This window comes from Motacilla alba, chromosome Z (assembly GCF_015832195.1).
Source record: "Motacilla alba alba isolate MOTALB_02 chromosome Z, Motacilla_alba_V1.0_pri, whole genome shotgun sequence".
Taxonomy (NCBI): domain Eukaryota; kingdom Metazoa; phylum Chordata; class Aves; order Passeriformes; family Motacillidae; genus Motacilla; species Motacilla alba.
The window spans coordinates 73,768,160-73,786,587 of NC_052046.1; the positions used below are offsets into that span (position 1 = coordinate 73,768,160).

Genomic DNA, 18,428 nt, shown 5'->3' on the forward strand with positions numbered 1-18,428 from the left:
TTTTTTTTTTTTTAAGCTTTCTAAAATGAATCGTATATTTGAAATTAAAAAAAAAAAAGAAAGAAAAGAAGAAAAAGTAATGAAATATAATCTCAGTGCACTGAGCTCCACCTTTCCTGTGGCACCGAGGTGCACATTCTGTCGTCCTGGCTGGTCTTTAAATCTAGTGAGGTCAGGACTGATGCCTTGAAATAAAGCCTGCTTGCCAGACAACCATGTCTGAATCGCCAACACAGTTTTATTTTGTCTGGTGGAGTGGAAATTTGGCACTAAAACCTCTTCCCAAGTCCCAAACCACTGCAGGACTTTAAGTGGAGGAAATTTAAATTCCAAAGCTGAGAGAGCACAGCTCTGGTTCTGATTGACAAACTAGGAAATGTTCCCATTAACCACCTAAAATGCACTCTCAGGTTGGTCATAAAAAGCAGCTTAAAGCTACCATGGCACTCAGAGCCACTCACTCCTATGGATTTGCTGGAATGAAGGGAAGGAGGAAGGGAGTGAGAACATTTATTTCTTTTGGTGTGAAAACACTGTCAATTTTTAATTTGGGAGGCAAGATTCAGAAAGCCTTCTCGAGTTACAAGGTTAGCCAGACTGCTGAAAAGGTTAAACAGTAAAAAATGCTGGAGCTGATCAACTCTGAGATTTTTCATCTTTAACAAACAGATCTCTACAGGTTGAGCTGAAAGAATTTGCAAACCCCTCTTCATTGAAGCTGAGAAAGATACATGAAAATACACAATGTTAATTAAACAAATCCGAAAGTTTAGTTCATTCACCTGTGAGCAAAATCATTCAGCTGAAGGAAAAGGAAAAACATATATTCACAAGTTTAGCAAGCACCATTTCTTTTTCCCACGGAAACGCCTCCATTAATTTTATTGACAGAACAAATGTTGCTACCCTATTCCTCCTCCCACATATTGAGTAAGTATCTTGCACTGCAAATATTTCCTGTAAATGCTGCGGGGTTTCTTGCAGGCAATTTTCTAACAACTACAGGCACTTGGATATTCAATCTTATGTCAGTTTTCCAGCTTAGAAAGCCTTTTACAATCTCCTTGTAATGATAATCCTGCACCTACTTTTGCTAAAAATAATCCCATAACAGATCATTCAGAAAATTGTAGGATGAAGTTGTCAAAGCTGTGGTCCCCAGTGGATGAATATATAATCTGTCTTATTCACTAAACTATTCCTACATCTCACTGATGCTTTTTGGAGGTGATGGGCTCTGATACATCTTTTACACCACATGTAATTTTTTCAGAGAGAAACTCAGCCACAAAGTAACTCTGCTCCTACTCATTAAGCATCACTACAGTAATGAGAGACCCTCGTTATGTCTCTTCCCAGCAGTTTGCAAGGCAGCATAAGCAAGCAGGCTTGGAGCCACCTGAAAACTTGCTGAAAAGCAACACCTGAGATCTGTTGTTTTGACAGAGGAATTGCCCCATGTATCAGTTTATATTTTGTATATGTCAACACAGCTTCCACTCAAGTTAGCACGTGGATAGGGCTTGTGCAAAGTGAGAGATGGGAAAACACCCTGAACCACAAGTCAGGGAAGTCTAACAAAAATTAGGAGCTCTCCTCACCACTGGTGACTTCCTGCAGATTTTTGTCGGTTTCTTCCACCTTCTCATTTTTACAAGGCTTTGCCCTGTTACTCCAGAAGAATTTTGGGCTGGAAATGAGTGTCCAGCAGCACAGGTGAGGGAGCAGCCCTTACCTTGCTCACAGAGAGCCCCAACATAGCTGGGCAGGCACAGGCAGGTGAAGGTGTTGAGGCTGTCAATGCACGTGGCTCCGTTCCGGCACGGGTTGGACTGGCACTCGTCGATATCTGCAGCAGAAAATAAAACAGGTTTCATCACCCACCCAGCTCCCAGGAGGGAAATGCTCTGCAGCCTTAGTCAGGATGGTGACTGGGACCACTTCAGAGCAGAAGAATGAAGTGTTGCAAAAGATGCCAGTGGTGGCTGTGTGGATGAGAAAGAGGAATGCCATGCAGCCTTCTCCTGGCGGAAAATCTGACTTGTGTGTGTGACCCTGGCACAACAAAAACCCCCATTAACCACCAGGGACCTCGAATATCTTCACAAAACTCAAATATTGGAAATCTTATAATGCAGCACTAAACAGGCTGCTGCTAATTTTAGTCTGCAGAGCAGCAGGCTCTGGGATCTCATTGGTTTGCATTTCTCATTTCTTTCTTGTCTAATCTTATCGAGATAAGGACAAAACATCATAGCACTCATGGTCTTGCACAGTAAACAAATAACATGTCTGTCCCTGCCTCCTCTAGATGCTCAAATACCTTGTCTTCACCTTTTAAATTGGAGCACAAGTTCATTTTATATCATTATTTTCAGCACAGGTTGCTTTTGCACAGGTTGTAAGCTAGTGTCTCCTCATGAAGATCACATGAAGTTTCCTAATGAGCGCTGTTCCTCTGAAACAATCACAGAGTAGACTTCAAGACAGATTTTGCAAACATCTCCATCCAGAAATGAACTGCTGGTTGTGGTTCACTCATTAAAATGTAAGAGAGAAGCTGGACATATCTACAAACAAACTTGGAATAATTGTTGCATCATGCAGAAGGCTTAAAAAATATGTATTTCTATTTTAAAATATGCTCTGGTTAAATTTTTTGCTAGGTCATACTTGTTCCAGTCATTTTGTCATACTTTGGCTGGCTTTCTGGAAGGAAAATTGGTTATCTAAACCACATAGGCAAGCCTCTTGAAATCTACAGTCACAGGAGGTGCAAAGATGTCACAGGCAACTGGAAGAGGTTCCTCGGCTGAAATTGTTACCAAAATACTAATTTGTGCCAAAAATGCATATGATTATGATAATATCTAAAATTTCCTGCAAAAATTTTCAAGTTTGTGTTCAGTTCTCAACTTCCCATTCACATTTGGGAATATTTTATCTTACCAGCCTCTCAAATAACTATGGGAAGCTCTTAGGGAACTATCCCAAATACTAATGCCTATTTTTTTTTAATTTGGTGTGTTTTTGAATTCAATGCTGTGAACTCCAGCTCCTGCAGTTCATTTACAGTTCCCTTAACCCCTGTGTGTGTGCACAACTCTGGGCACTTTATGAGGAGAGGGGAAAGGGGAGAGACAATGGGGAAGTCTCCATTTAATTGTCCTGAAGTGAGGCCTCGGTGTAAAATTTTTCAAACCTCCATGCAGCCTTCAACTTTAAAGCACACCAGATTTCATGTTCAAGAGCTGTAAACTCAAGTTAATCAGCAGCCAGATGTCACCAGATTACCTAATTCACACTGCTCCCCGCTGAAACCTGGCAGACAGGTACAGATGTAGAAGGAACCACGTGGGTAGCAGGTACCACCGTTGAGGCAGGGGCTGCTCTTGCATGGATCTTGGCCTGTTAAACAAGGAGAAAAAGGAATTTGACTCCCTAGTTTCAAGGACATGGTGTATTTTTGATTTTCAGGAGGAAAAAAAATCTTTCTTCATTGCTACATTGGTGGCACAGGCTTTACTGCAGTTACAGAAATTCTATTAACATACTCAGCTACTCAAAATAAGATTTATAAAACAGTAAAGTTGGTCTTCAGGCATCACTACTTTCAACTTAAACAACAATATGGCATTTACTATGAACGTTGTAAATTACTATTGGGATTACTTTTTTTTCACAGCAATTTGTACTGTATTTGGCAGTCATGATACTCTGCTGAGGATTTAGTTTGCATGACATGACAATTAATTGTAGCTGAAAACAGTTAAACATATGCAAAATGAATGGAAAATGCTTTTTTCTTGAACAGGGTTAGTTTATGCAGAATGACAGGGTACACAGAACATACTGACTGGCTGCTTATACTCAATACCCCCACAAAGTCTTATTTCTTTTCTCACATGAGTGCTTCCCACCTGCCTTTCTTAAAAATACATTTAAAGAATACAAACAAAGGCTCTGAATACATTTGACTCTGGACTGAACATTAAGGTAAAAACTTACCTGCTGTGGAATCCTCGGTTGTTACGGGAGTTAGCTTTTTAATACCATTTCCTTGAAGAGCTTTATGCCTTCCAGTGATGTTTATTTCCACCGAGTTTAGATACCTGGGTATTTGCATTTGACTGCACACCTAGGAGCACTCACTCACGCAGACAAGTCCACACTAAACCATTTCTGAGAGTTAGTGTCTCACAGTGAGAGAGAAATCCTGAAGACAGTCCTTCTGATATGCAAAAATAAAGCCCTGGCTTTGAAAACTTACAAAATGGATAAGAGAGTTCTGTAAATCAGAGGCATGAGAAAAATTAAGATTTTTTTCGGTCACGTTTTCCCAATCTGATTTGGATTTATGACCAAAAAAAAAAGAAAAAAAAAAGTAATAAGACCTATTTTACTCTTGAAAATTAGATGTGCAAAGTCTTCTTATAGTACCAAGTTCCCTGCCTAGGCATGGGAATGCAGAAGGTCCAGCTGAAAGCCTCCAGAAGAAAATCCTATGTGCAAAAGTTTAGGGTTGTAATTAAGTAATTAAGGTTTTCACCTTGGAAGTTTTGGAAAGGTTCTCATCCCATCCATTCAATAGGGTGCTTGTTTTAGGACTGCTTCACTGAAAGTCACAAATGTAGGGCTCTGTTTAGCACCTTAATGGTGTTTTGTGTGTGTTTGCTGTCTGTTTAAACTTCTACAGACTGGATATTTCCACAGTAAACATTTTCAAATTGCCAGCAACCTGGATTATTTGAGGAAAAAATAATAGTAAACCTATAAAATCAGACCAGTCTGGTGCTTTCCTCAGCTGTATCTGGACAAAATATGAATTGAAGTGATGCCACTGGCATCACCCACATATTTGATTAAATGGTTCCCAATACCATCACGGAAAACAAAATACTGTGGCAAATTATGTCTAAGAAAAAGTTCTGTAATTTTTAAGAGACTGACACTGCATCAACGACTTAAAGCTACAAACAGGCTGAAAATAAGTTCTTGGTTTTCTCTTGTGCGGAAAGCTACCTTGTAGGTCAAGAGAAGTTCATGTTTATAGAAAATTCTGATCCTAAAATGTGCACTGTTGCTTTCTAGGTCAACTGCAAGATGTTGAAAACAATCCTTCATAGGAACCAATTGTGTAAGAACTATCACCACGCTCACAAGAAAAGCCATCAGATAAAATCACCCATTGGAAATTGGCAAATGAAATCACTCCAGCTGATCTCCCTACCACAACCAATGTTACCTTCCTGTCTTTTAGAGCTGGCTGGATACCTCCAGTCTGATCCAGAGCTCCACGATGCAAACACTGATGGAAAATCACTGGGCTTGGGTTTTTTGGCAGCCCCCCATCCTCTTGCTCTTTGTGGGGGCCACAACCGGGCCGATTTCTCAGCTGGTGGCCGAAGAGGTCCTGTTGTCATTTCACGGGGAGCTCTGATTGTCACACCTCTCACCAGAGCCCAGGCAACACCTCCACAAGTACCCCAACACACATAACACGACAGGGATCATATTTGGGAAGTTACCTGGAATTTGCACTGCTGTGCCTTCAACTGAACCCACACTGGTGCCAATCACGAAATCTGATCCGTTCGTGACTTCCGGAAGGGAAAATGATGAAGTTATGGTTTCCACAGTGTTTGGCTCCTCAGAGCTCGGTGTTGATGGCTCGTTTTGGTAGGGACTGTTCCCAGGGGCAATGCTGTTTGTTGCAATGTTAGAAGGGATGGTTGTGATCTCCCCCTGACCAAACAAAGCTGCCTGTGTTTCTGTGCCTCCGTCCAAAAGCTGGGAAGGCGAGGTTAGCATTGTAACTGCTTCCTGGCTAGGTTTAAATCCTTCACTTTCGATGCTGTTGGGTGAGTCTGAAACAGTTGTGGACACGAGCCAGGGGTTCTGTCTCTCAGTAGTCCTGTATTCCTCTTGGTGGGGATTATTGACTCTCCCTGAGGAAGCTTCAACTTTTGTTGTGCTGACTTTTGCAATATCTGTGCTCGCTCCTTCTCCAAAATTCAGAAAAGCAGTAGGCAAGACAGGTATTGATGGAGAATCTCCAGAAACAGCAGCTTCTTCCTCACCAGCTAAATCAGTTGCAGGCATTTCTGTCTCCTCTGTCCCACCTGTTAGAAGCCTACCAAACTGAGGAGTGCTTTCTGTGCTTGTGCTGTCTGAAACAGGCTCAGGAGAAAGCTCCAGCAGAGAGGACTCTGTTGTGTCAAGAAGGTCACCAGTGGGTGGTTTATATGTTGCTGTAACATCAGAACTAACCTCTTTGAAGATTCCTCCTGATGACTGATTGGACTGATGTGAATCCCTTGATGATGATGATGATGATGATGTGCTCGTAAAGATTACCTCAGGGTACTCAGATACTCTGTTTACTAAGTGAACAGTTACTGAAGATTTAGGAGTCTGAGGAACTGAATAAAAACTCACTGGATCTGTCTCCTCATACTCTGCTGATGCTGATTTTGTGTTTGTGTACACCGTGGGACGATTCCCTGCACCCTTGGTAGATGACACAGTTGTCAGCTGGGATGTAGGCTGTGTGGTGACAACACTTAACTCAAGCTCACCAGTCGTCAAAGCCTTTTCTGGCTCACCAGTTACAACTGGTGCAAGAGAAGGAGCCACGGGCTGATTATCAGCCAGCTCTTCTTGGCCCATCCCGGAAAAGCCAGAGATTATTTCACTGTGATCTGCTATTACTTGGCTGTTTGCTGAAGTACTCGGCTCATAGATATCTTCTGTGGGGCTGGTTACAACAGGTTTGGACTCATGAGGCACCTGAGGGCTTGCCAGAGATGGCACTGTAGGAAGGACAATGCCCAGCTCAGAGAGTTCCGTGGTGGTGAGAGTTGCTGCTGCAAAATTCATGTCATTCCCTGAACCCAAATCCATGTCACCTGAGGTTGGTCTGTGCCCAAAAGTCACCGACTCTCTACTTGGTGGACTGGAAGTAGTCAGAGGAAGATTATCACCAGATCCAAGTGTCTTTTCTTTGGCTATGGAAAACCTGGGAGTGGAATAATATTTCTCCCCTTCAGTGGCCATGCTATCATCGTAGCCATATGTTGACTGTGTAACAGGATTTGGCATTGTCTGCACACTTATTATATCCTCAGGCATTGATTTAGAGTGATCCATGTCAATAATAGTTGTTTCTTCTGGTGGGGTTTGCAGTCGTTCTTCAATCAGGGTAATATCACCATAAACAGAAACGTTCAATATAACACTCCTTTTGTCATCAATCATGGGAATAATTTTTTCATATAACCCAGTGTCACTTGTTAGTTCCTCTGATGAAGCTGCCTTTGGATGAGCAGCAGAAGGATTTACCAAAACCTCTGTTTCTTCTGTAAAAAGGGAGACCAGTCCTGTGATTGCAGTCTGTGATCCATCTCTCGGAGCCTCTGTGGTCATAACTTTGGAATAAACATGTCCAGGAACACTAGATGAAACATTTAGCTCCACTTTGGATACGGTGGGAATTGAAAAATGGGTAAACACACTAGGGGAAGATGAATCTGAAACACCAACCCAGCCAGATCCTTCCCCAGAGCCGTCTGGTAATACTCTGCCCAGGGTTTTTGTTGCTGATGTCACAAGAGATTCCTCTGTTTCAGGAGTGGGAGTTCCATTCAGTATAACAGATACAGGAGTTGTGCCACCTTTAATCAGAAAATGTGAATTTTCGTCTTGAGAAATAGCTTTAGAAGTGGGTGTTGTCTTATCTGTTTCATTTTCTACTCTCCTATAGTCAGTTTCCTTTTCCTGTGGTTCTTCATTTGCAACAAAATAATGTGTGGTGTCTTCAATCTCTTTAGAGATGAAGCTCTTGGAGCTGTCTTCTGCTAAAGCTGAGGAACTGGGGAATGTGGAGGTGGGGAATGGGTCTCCAGTTTCTGGCAGCAGCTCAGCTACAGCACTTGTGACTTCTTCATTAACTTCAACATTTGCTGGAGTGCTTCCTTGTTCAAAGTCTTGTGTCATGTCAGTGGAAAGTTCAGGTCCCATATTTGCAGGGTGAGAAGTTTCAGGGCTTGAGGTACTCTTGATTTTTTGGACAACAAATGGCACTACAGAAGGAAGAACGGCAAGGTCGTCTCCCGACCCCTGTCCTGAAAACAGGGGATCACCAATGAGCTCGTTATTTGACAGGTTTTCTTCTTTAGGTGTCAGGAATGTTCTGGGAATATCTTTAGTAGGGAAAATGTTTTGCACCAGCTCTTCCTCTTGCTCTACAACTGTGACTGGAGAGCTTATGTATTTCCTTTCAATTGTTACAGCCTCAGTTACTCTGTCATCATTAAACGGCAAAAGTATTTTTTTAACAGGTTCAGTTTCTAATTCCTTTTCTTCCAGATAAGGACTGAGAGTTGGAACATTTAAAAATCCCAGATGTTCTAGGCTAGTCTGGGTACTTTTATAGAATGGGTCCATTGTTGTTTCTTCAGAAGATTCCATAGCTTTTGGTGAAATTTCACTTGGCGCCTCTTCCCCAGAATGTATCTCTTCCATCAAAGGAATCTTTGTAGAAAAAGCTCTCACTGTCAGCTCATCAACAGTTTTCTCCTCAATTCTCACATCCCCTGCAGTCCCCATGGAGGTTACCACATGATCAGAACTTGTGACCTGCTCATCAGGATCTGTAGTGAAGGCAGGATCCGGAGGTGATGTGCTGACAGCTTGTCTGTGATCCTTCTCCCATGTTTCTGGTCTCCCAGAAGGGGCAACTGCTGTTTCCGCAAATGATCCAGTGGTTGAGTCTGGTTCTCCAGATCCCTGGTCAGTAATTGAGAAATGACCTCCAAGTATTTCTTCTGTAGGTCCATTAGACATAAGTTTTGTGGTGCTGCTGTCATCTTTGAATTCTTCTCCAGAGCCATGCTCAATCAGGAAAATCTTGCCCAAGGAGACAGTTGAAGAACCAACTCTTGCATCTTTGCTTTCTGTAGATTCAGCTACAGCTTTTATACTGCCATGTGTAGTACCATGTGTCACCAAGCCCTCATGAGGGTTGTTACTGACCACAGATCCTGGAGATGATGTGGCCTCACCTGTTTCTGAATCTGGAGATGATGTGGCCTCACCTGTTTCTGAATTTGGAGATGATGTGGCCTCACCCATTTCTGAATCTCCAGTTTCAATTCCCGGTGCAATGTGAGATGTTATCTCTTTTATGGAACCAGATTTTATGTCAGAAGGAGCTGTGTAGGTTGGTTTTGTTTCCACATTTGGTTCTCCCGGGTTTTTGGTACTAAACATATCCAGGGACGTCTGACTTTCTACTCCAGACCCCTCTGTGAAGCTCTCTGACCAAGTACTCAAAACTGTTACTGCAGGTTCATCTGTTCTTGCATGTTTTTCATATTCCGTTGTTGCATCCTTTGGTGAAGCATCATCTGTGCTGTAAATTTTTCCTTCATACATTTCTGTTTGTGTTTCAGTGACAGGCCTTAACGGGACCGAAGTCAAAGTAGCAGACTCAACGACATAATCTATGTCTCCAGAACCTGGATCAATAAATGGGGAGCCAATACTTACCACTCTGCCTGTGGAACCCCCTGAAAATATGTCTGCAGGCTCTTCTGCTGATCCTTCATTTACAAAAAGCTTCTTCTCCCTCAAGAGAGGAATGGTGGTGACCTTTTTGATTTCAGAGCTTATGGTACCTGGTACTGTTTTTCTGAGGGGCTCTTGACTTACAGTTCTGACTTCACTTGTAGTGCTCCCAAGTTCATTCAAATCCAAATTTTCCTCTGCAGCAGTAGCTGAATTTTGGTGACCTGCATAAACAGTGGCGTGTATTTCTTTTTCATCATCAATACTCTTTTCAGTTACAAGAGAACTGGCAAATGCTTTTTCCGTAATTAGCTCAGACACAGAGTTGGTGGCAACAGTTACTTGAGGACTTTGATCAAAAGCAGAATAAGGAGTACTTATAGCTCTGGGCAAAGCAGAGGTGATTCCTGAATCAGTTACAGAAAATTCTGTCAGCGGCGCTGTGCCGGAGCCCAGAGAAATGTCTTGCATTGAAAGTGTTTCTGTTACTGCTACTTCCTCTGTCACGGCTGAAGTTACAGTGATGCTGTCTTTCACATCTCCAGAGCCTTCCAGAACCATAAAAGAAGCAGCACTCATCTCAGGCTTTGCTGTGTGACTTGTTTCCAGAATGTTTTCACCAGGGGAATTTGCATTAAGTTTAAGAGTTGTTTTATAATGGTCTCCTGGAGCAGGGGTTGCCTTTTCTGAAATAAGGTCGGTTACAACGTTGTCTTCCGTAGCAGGAATAAAAACTGCCTCCAGAGAAGCAGTTACAGCAGAACTTTCCACAGTAAATGCATCAGGAGAAGATGTTATACCAGAATTTTTTTCATCATCTTCCTTTCTTGACCCTGTCACAACGTCCAAGATCGAAGTGGACAGATCAGATTCAGTGGAGCCATCTCCTGAGAATTCACTAGGAATCAAAAGCAGGTTTTTGCTATCTTTAGTGGAGCTCTCCTCAGTTCCCTGCCAGGTCATGGTCTCTCTACTGTTTTGCAGAGACTGCTCATGTGAAGAAGTGGTGGCTATTGATTTATCTGTTGTAACAACTTCAGACTCCCCACTATAGACAGGTTCTAACATTGCAGCCCCTGAGGTTGGCTGTGTGACCTCAAACGCCCCTATCACTTCTCCAGCTTTGCTTGGTTGCATAGTACCAGAAGCTTCAGATTCATTAATGATAAACGTGTTTGTCTCGTTGATTTGAGAAAAGGTTACGTTTTTGGAATGTGCAACGCTTTCGATTTGGTCACTCCTCGCTTCCTCAGCTTTTGTGCTCTTAGGTGCACTGGTAACTTGTTGCTTCCCATTGATGAACTGCAAAGCTGGAGGGGTTGTAACATCAGTAGTATTTTCACAGTCTTCATCTTCTTCAAACTCTACATAGTTTGTAAAGAAAGGATCCAATATTATATATTCAGACGAATCCTGCACAGAGTCTGAAGTACAGGGTTCAGTCTGAGCTGACTCTGCATCAATGTGGGTTTCATCTATTGCATGAGGAAGCATGTGGCGATTGAACAGATCCAAAAATTCATTCACCGGGTGATCTGCAAGAAAAAGAGAGCTTTTCATAATCCCTAAGTAACAGCATGCACACGAAGCACAAGCAATCCATTGGGAAAAAAAAAAAAAAATCTGAAATTCAACAATTTTTTGTAAATTCAGTGTTTAAACTCTGCCATGGGGCGTGACTTTCTAGTTGGAGCCTCTCTGCATATTGAACACATTGGTTACTCAGTGCTTTCGACTGCCACGTGCCCTTGGTCCCAAACCCATGCCTGAGTTACCTGCTCCTACATTTTCAGCAAAGATGAGGAATGGACAAGACGAAAATCACTTTTCAGACCAACCTGCTGCAGCTGCTTCCAGGGATTCAGACACTAACTAACCTCTACCAATAACTGAACCTAGACAAAGCTAAGCAAGGCAAAGTCTAAAATAAAATATGACACAAAATACATCCCTCTGCATCTCCCTTTTCCTTTTAGTATAGAGTAATTCAAATTCCTAGGAACAGCATAACATCTACATCAATCATTCTTCACTAGACTTGGAACCTAGGACAGTGAATAAAGTCTTGCTTTACAAAGTTGTTGCTGCTTGGAATTTTAAAGCATTATACAGCAAGTAAGAAAAATATCACAGATTCAAAGGTCAACTCCCACTCAGAGGGTAACATGACTGAAGTCCAGTAATTTTCTTCTGTTTACCACCAACTTTGAATTATTTACATACTCCTACAGGTTGCAAACCTCTCACAGATTTTTTTTCTAGGTGGCCAGGCAGACAAAGAGGAAGAAAGAAGATTAAGAAGGCAAGATTTTAGCTGCAGAAAACCTCATGAATTCCTCCAAGATTTATGATCCCAGATTCCTTAGACACTTTTTAAACTTGCCCTTTCAGCACAAACATTGCTTCAAACCTTCTGTTCCAGACAATGGAAGCTATCTTTATTAAATTGAAATTTAAAAAAAAAAAAAAAAAAAAAAGGACACAACGGACTCAGAAACAAGCCCCATATTTCAAGCTTGGCCAACTGACTTGAAATTGGAAACCTTGTGCTGAAATCCTATTCCATGAGTGTTTTGTCCTTCTGGATCTATGTTTATAACCATTTTGGCCAGAGGGGATTACTTTCTTGCTGGTACAAACTGGAATGGCCAATGGAGCTTTGCCCACATCTGCCAGGAGAGGATCTGAGCCCATTAACAGGACTCCTGCCTTAGAGCACTGTCAGCAGCCACTGCTCCCTGAAAAAATATCTGCAGTATGTGACACAGCTCAGTTCTTAAATCAAATCTTCCTCACTAAAACTATCTACAAGTCATAAAACAATGAGAACTTGAGGTAAAGCACCTCATCAATTTGAAGTAATTCCCCCACCTATGAAGATCATTTAACCTCTGTGACTACTGAGTCCTCAGAGACAGAGTCATCAGGTGATCATTCTGGAAAAGAATGTATTCAATCAAATCAAACTGACACAGAGCACTACGAAAGGTTTGTGATTCTTTGGCCTGGGCTGGCTTGTGTGTGCAAATTGACTTCAATTTGCTTTTGAAAAGGTCACTGCAACTCCATTGAGAATTAATGTTCTAATACCTCACGCTGTGTTTACAGCTAAACTCATGAAGTATTACTGGATCTCAGCTTTGCTAAAGCTCCAGCTGAAGAATACAGAGAATAAATCACCTTCAGCATTGTTTGTTTCAACTACAATGTCAAGTTTGTACAACACTAAGCTCAGGGCTCCCAGTGAAACCAAAAAAAGGTTGTTTTTAACCTTGCACCTGCTTGGCTGTTGTACATTGCTCAGAGAAGCCTGGTGTTTACCATGTGCCAAGACAGCTCTATTAGATGGTTAGAGAACTGAGATTTCTTCTCTCTGCCTCACATGTGCTTGTTGGGAGTTATTTTATGCAATGCCTGTAAAGAATGAATGCTTTTCCCCAGTAAATTAGAAATATTTAGAAAGGCTGCCCAATGTCACAGAAGAAAAAATTTTCTGCAGCCATTTACTTGAGCTCTCCCAGATCTCACTTTCAAATTTTGTGAAAAGCAGGAATTTGGTAATCTCTCCAAGACTGGCGGCATGACTTTGAGGAGCATGTCTAATAACAACCCTTTCAGAATCCATGAATTTCAGCAAAAGGCCGCCCAGGACACGCTGAGAAACCATGTCTTCATAAAAGCAGAAGTTGCAATTGAGACAGAATTTCACACCTTCCTTTCAAATCTGTGCATGCAAAAACCCATGGGAATTCAGTCAGTGAGAGAGGAATGGCAAGGCAGAGCTGATAGGGAGCTCTGAGAGTCTCTGATTTTTGGTAGATTCACTATAAAATAACTGCACCCACACACAGAAATGTGAATTTTCCTGAATGGCCAGGAAAGATGCCTTGTTCTGTGAGAACAGCTGAAGGAGAGATGTGCATAAACAACCTGTTATGCCATTAAGAGTAACTATGATTTCACACACAGCAATTAGGACTGTGAAACAAAGTGTGCAGCTTTGCACAGAAATTGTACATTTAAAAAAATTTATAAAGGCTGGATGGGACTGGATGGGCTGCAATTTGTAGGAGGGCACCATGACTAACAAGTTCTGACCAATAATGCAGAATTTTTGCAGCAGTGCACACCTGGGAGTCCCTCAAATTAGTAGCTCACACTAAGTCATATATTGTAGGCAATAAATTTAGTGAAGAACATCTGTTCCTAATTCACCTAGAAGACAAATACAAATTCTTACACATGCAGAGATCTCTATCAGACCCTGATTTTACTTTGTTAGCTTTTTCAAGATCTCACATGCCAGAACAATCCACATAAAAGAACCCTAGGAAAAGGTATGATATTTCTGATAATAAACTCTCAGGAGGCTCTTTCATTAAATAACAAGTATCCTTGGAGGGTTTTTTTTTTAATATTTTGCTCTTTCCAAAGAAAAAATAACAAGCTTTTCAGGAGATAGTAAAGAATGTAATTGATTGGTTATTTTTATTGTTTGTTTTTAATTAGAAATTCTTTTCTTTCCAACAGGTTTGACTATTCCATGTTAGCATTCAGGTTGCTCAGGGTTAGGAGCAGTGAAAAATGCTCCATAACTCCTGAGATGGCAAATAATCTACATAATGATGTGGCTCATACATCCTTGTCAACTGGGTATAAGACACTGGGATGAAAACCTACCATAAAATATTAATATGGAAGAAATATTAAAATAGAAGAAATATTTATCTGTTAGACCCTGAGGGCAGGCTCCTGTTTATTTCACACCCATTCCTGCTGCAGGTAAACACACACAGACCAAAGACTACTAAAAAAGAGATGAAACCAGGACTTTAGAGGGAAGGAGTTTGGCTATCAAATACTCTTATCAGTAGCTCATGGAAAACAAGCCAAAAGGAGCCCTTTTTCAAAGAGGTGCTTTGTTATTCTGGCTCAAGGGAAGGAAAGTGAAAACAAGTAGCTAAAAAGGAACAAAGCCAAGGGTTGTCAGCTCAGAGTGCCAACCCAAACAAGTCCTGGGAGTGATTTATCAGCAAAGCCTCTCTTGGAGGGAAATGATGAGGTATGCACTGGAATGGAGATGGAAAGGGTAGGTATATCCAGCCTGGAGTGTTTCTTTATCCATTTAATACATCTAGATGTTCTAAATGACCTGCAAGGAGCAGGCATCTATCTCAGGAACAGTTCTTGTGTGTAAGAAATGGAAATCCCTCTGGCTACAGGGTGATTTTAGCCTGCTACTGCACATAACTACAGACCGAGGTGTCATTAATTATCGTTACAACCCTTCCAATCCATCATGGCTGGTTCCAAACCCATGTCAGTTTTTCAGTGGATCACACAGAAAAGTTGCCTCTCTGTTAGTGGTACACTAGATTATGTCTGCACACTTCCAAAAATGTGCAACGTGCAGCAGTATTTCTTTTCTTGAGAAGACTTTTAATATTCTACCAAGAGCTTTTCCAAGACCGTCTTTGAGGGGGCAGGGAGTAAAAAAGCATTTTCTCTCTCAAAATCCATCAGATAAGCATCTGAAGAAGAATTAATAGGGAATTAAATAGAAAACATATTATGATGTTTTCCAAACTTTCGAAACACAAAATATTTCATTCAGAAGACTTATGGTTTTGTGATGTTCCTTTCAAAATGGGCCTCTTAGCATCTAATCCGGTGTCCTGCAGATAATGGAATTTCACACATCTGCAATTTGTCCACTTATTTCTTCAGAGCCACATGCTCAGTTTTTGTGAGCAGTATTACAGTTCAGTCTTTTGTAGAAGGACTAGAGGTCTGATAAAGCCTCTTATGAGACTTCCATAAAATGTTCTGTGGATTTTAAATCAGGCCCTATATTTTGACAAGAATACAGCTAAATAGGAAACAAAATAAGAGATTTTAGTTAGAAGCCTAAAACCATTTTGGACTCATTGTTTTAAAAGTGCTTCATTGCATGATGTGACACTAATACAAAATCTTTAATGTTCACCATCAAGAATTCATAATCATGAGACAGGTTTGCATGAAAAATCAAAAGAGTCTGCATTAGTCAAATTATTTCCTGCACTTGATAATCATAATATTTTGGGATTGGCTTCAATACAGTTATATCAAGATTAAAATGTTATTAGTTATTGTTGGAGGGAGCACAGAGGAGGCTCCGGGATGGGCGCAGGGATGGAGCAGCTCTGCTGGCAGCAAAGGCTGGCACAGCTGGCATTGCTCACCTGGGCAGCAGGAGCTTTGGGCTGAGCTCAGCGTGGCCTTGCGGGGCCTGAAGGGGCTGCGGGAAAGATGGACACAGACAATTGCCAAGGGCTGCAGGGACAGCAGCCAGGGAATGGCTGCCAGTGCCAGAGGGCAGGGCTGGATGGCATCTTGGCAATGGGGAATTGTTCCCTGGCAGGGTGGGCAGGCCCTGGCACAGGGTGCCCAGAGCAGCTGGGGCTGCCTCTGGATCCCTGGCAGTGCCCAAGGCCACGCTGGACACTGGGGCAGTGTGAGGTGTCCCTGCCATGGCTGGGGTGGCACTGGGTGGGATTCAACTCCATCCCAACCCAAATCACTCAATTTTCTATGGTTCTATGAAGACGTTGATAGAACACACATGTAGTTGTAAATGGCTTTAGTGAGCTGTTTCAAAACCCCTGCACATTTTTGGGATGCTCATGGTGGGATCACAAAGGATATCCACCAGAGAGAGCCTATGGACAGCTAAAATCCACACTCAACTCCACTTGGAAAACAAGGAGTCCTCAAAGCAGGAGAGAGTGGAGATGGTTCAAACCCTCTGAAAAACCAGTGAAGCCTCACACCCGGGTTTGGGAGAGGATTTAGGATGAGGAAAGACTTAAACCACCTTTATGTCATGCTCTGACTCCCCTGAACCTCAGCTCTGCCAGGAACCTGATCTGCAGTCTGCATGGATTCAGGCAGTTTCATGACCATGGCTTGCTGAAACATGACAGCAAGAAAAAAAATCCAAAACCTCAACTAATTCCACAGGAATGTGCCAGTTTCATTGAATGTATTCTGTTTGAAAAGCATGGTGAGGAAAAAAGGGATTTGAAAAGCTGTGTCCAGTACAAAAAACAAACAAACAAACAAAGAAACACCTTTCTATGAAGTGGGGTGTTCTTTCCCCTTAAGATATTACATTCAAATTGCAACAAACCCGTTCAATTTTACAGAAATAAATCAATCTGATAACATCTTTTGGGCTGTTTTGCTTCACCAAAGAGGTTTGGTTTTGTTGTTTTTTAATGTATATGGTTCTTTTCATTTAACTTTTTAAAAAAATAAATAAAATATTCTGAAATACAAATATTTCCTGGTGAACCAAAATTCCAAGTGTCAGCCTTTGGAATATGCAATTCCTCTAAACTTGTGCTATCTTGTAGTATCATTATCCCACCTAAGCATGGTCAAAGTGCAACAGTGCTCCAGGTATACCCCTTCTCCTCTTCAGGAAAAAGTAGGAACACTGCCAAGGAGCTGGTCTAAGGCATTAAAGAAACATGGCTACTATTATACACACCTAAGCCAAAAAATTTTAAAAAAATAAAATAAATCCAGAAATAATTAATTTTTTGATGCTTTTAATCCTTCTACCTCACATTAACATGACTAGTATACATGATGAGGTCTAGTAAAATCCAGGTCTTGATTACTGTTCTCTCTAAGTAAACAAAAGGTTTTATTTAGTTCACTTTAAAATGTTTCCCAGCTGGACATATATATTTCTAAAATTTTGTTAACTTTGGCTCCCTTTAAAACTCCTCAAGGAGGTAGGGCAGGTTTAAATAATTTGAGGTTTGGATTGTTTTGGGGTTTTTTTAACCTTTTAAATTTTATCAAAATTTACGTTTTGTTATCTCTCTGAGAGTCAAAAAATATTATTACATTGCACACATATATATAAATTTACCTTGCATAAAAGTCTCAATGATTCAGGTAAACTTCTGGGAGAAAGTAAGGAGTGACTTTTGCACAGCTGGCTGGGTAGGAGTTGAAAGCAATTCAAGGTGGGTGGTCAGTCTTGCCTACTGAAATTCACTTATCCAGTCCGTCTGCTTTACTATATTTGGGGGTTTTCATGCAAAATCCATGAGTATCACTTTCTGGCATGCTCCTGCCCTGCAGCCTTTTTTACAGACAGGACCCCAGGCTGGAGCTGCTGGCCACAGCCAGAGGCACTTGTGCAAAGCGGGTGTCACTTAGGTGGACATCTGCTCTGCACAGGGCTCTGGGCTCCCTCAGCCCTGCCAAACTCCAAAGCAGCAGACAGGATGATGCAGAAACCATGTCAGAAAGAAAGGAACTGTTTTATTATGAAAGCATATCACTGAGCCCTCTGGCAATTCCTGGTGTTTCCTTTGTTCTTCTCCCCCACCCGACAATAAATTTGTTAAAAAGAAGCAGACTGAGTGAAATGTCAAGTTGTTAAAAATGGCAGCTTTGCCGTGGCGAGGCTGAGCCCCAGCACGGGCAGGGTACAGCTCCCTGGATAATTCCTGGATATTTGTCATGCAACATTGTGAGAGCAGTCATTCCCACTTCCTTTCTGCTCCAATATGTCATTAACAAAACACGAGCCTCCTGTGTTTTGCTCCGTGGAGCCTCCTCCTGAGCAGTCTTGGGCGTGAGCATCCTTCCAATGACAACATTTCTCTCACTGCCTACAGAGAAGACAATTCTAAAGCTCTGCAGGGCTAAACAACCCAAACCCAAACAACTGCCGTGCAATAAATCATTTTTCTCCAGATGGAACCCAAAACAAAGCAAGGAGTCAGACTGAATCTGACTTTGCTGGTGTGTCTGGATGTGTGTAGAGGGAAGTCCAACTCTGCAGGAAAAGCTGGTTG

General features: G+C 41.7%; 1 protein-coding gene across 5 annotated transcripts in view; it reads right to left on the minus strand.

Annotated features, from left to right (window-relative positions):
* Positions 1-18,428, minus strand: part of VCAN (versican) — a 99,067-nt gene that overhangs the window by 21,816 nt on the left and 58,823 nt on the right. For 3 of the 5 annotated variants that reach the window (XM_038124979.1, XM_038124981.1, XM_038124980.1), the window contains 3 exons: positions 5,529-11,102; positions 3,295-3,408; positions 1,736-1,849 (listed from right to left, as the gene is read on the minus strand). In XM_038124979.1, the coding sequence (XP_037980907.1) occupies positions 1,736-1,849; positions 3,295-3,408; positions 5,529-11,102 (5,802 nt within the window). The remainder of the gene's footprint in view (positions 1-1,735; positions 1,850-3,294; positions 3,409-5,528; positions 11,103-18,428) is intronic. The other 2 variants (XM_038124982.1, XM_038124983.1) reach the window with 1 other exon arrangement.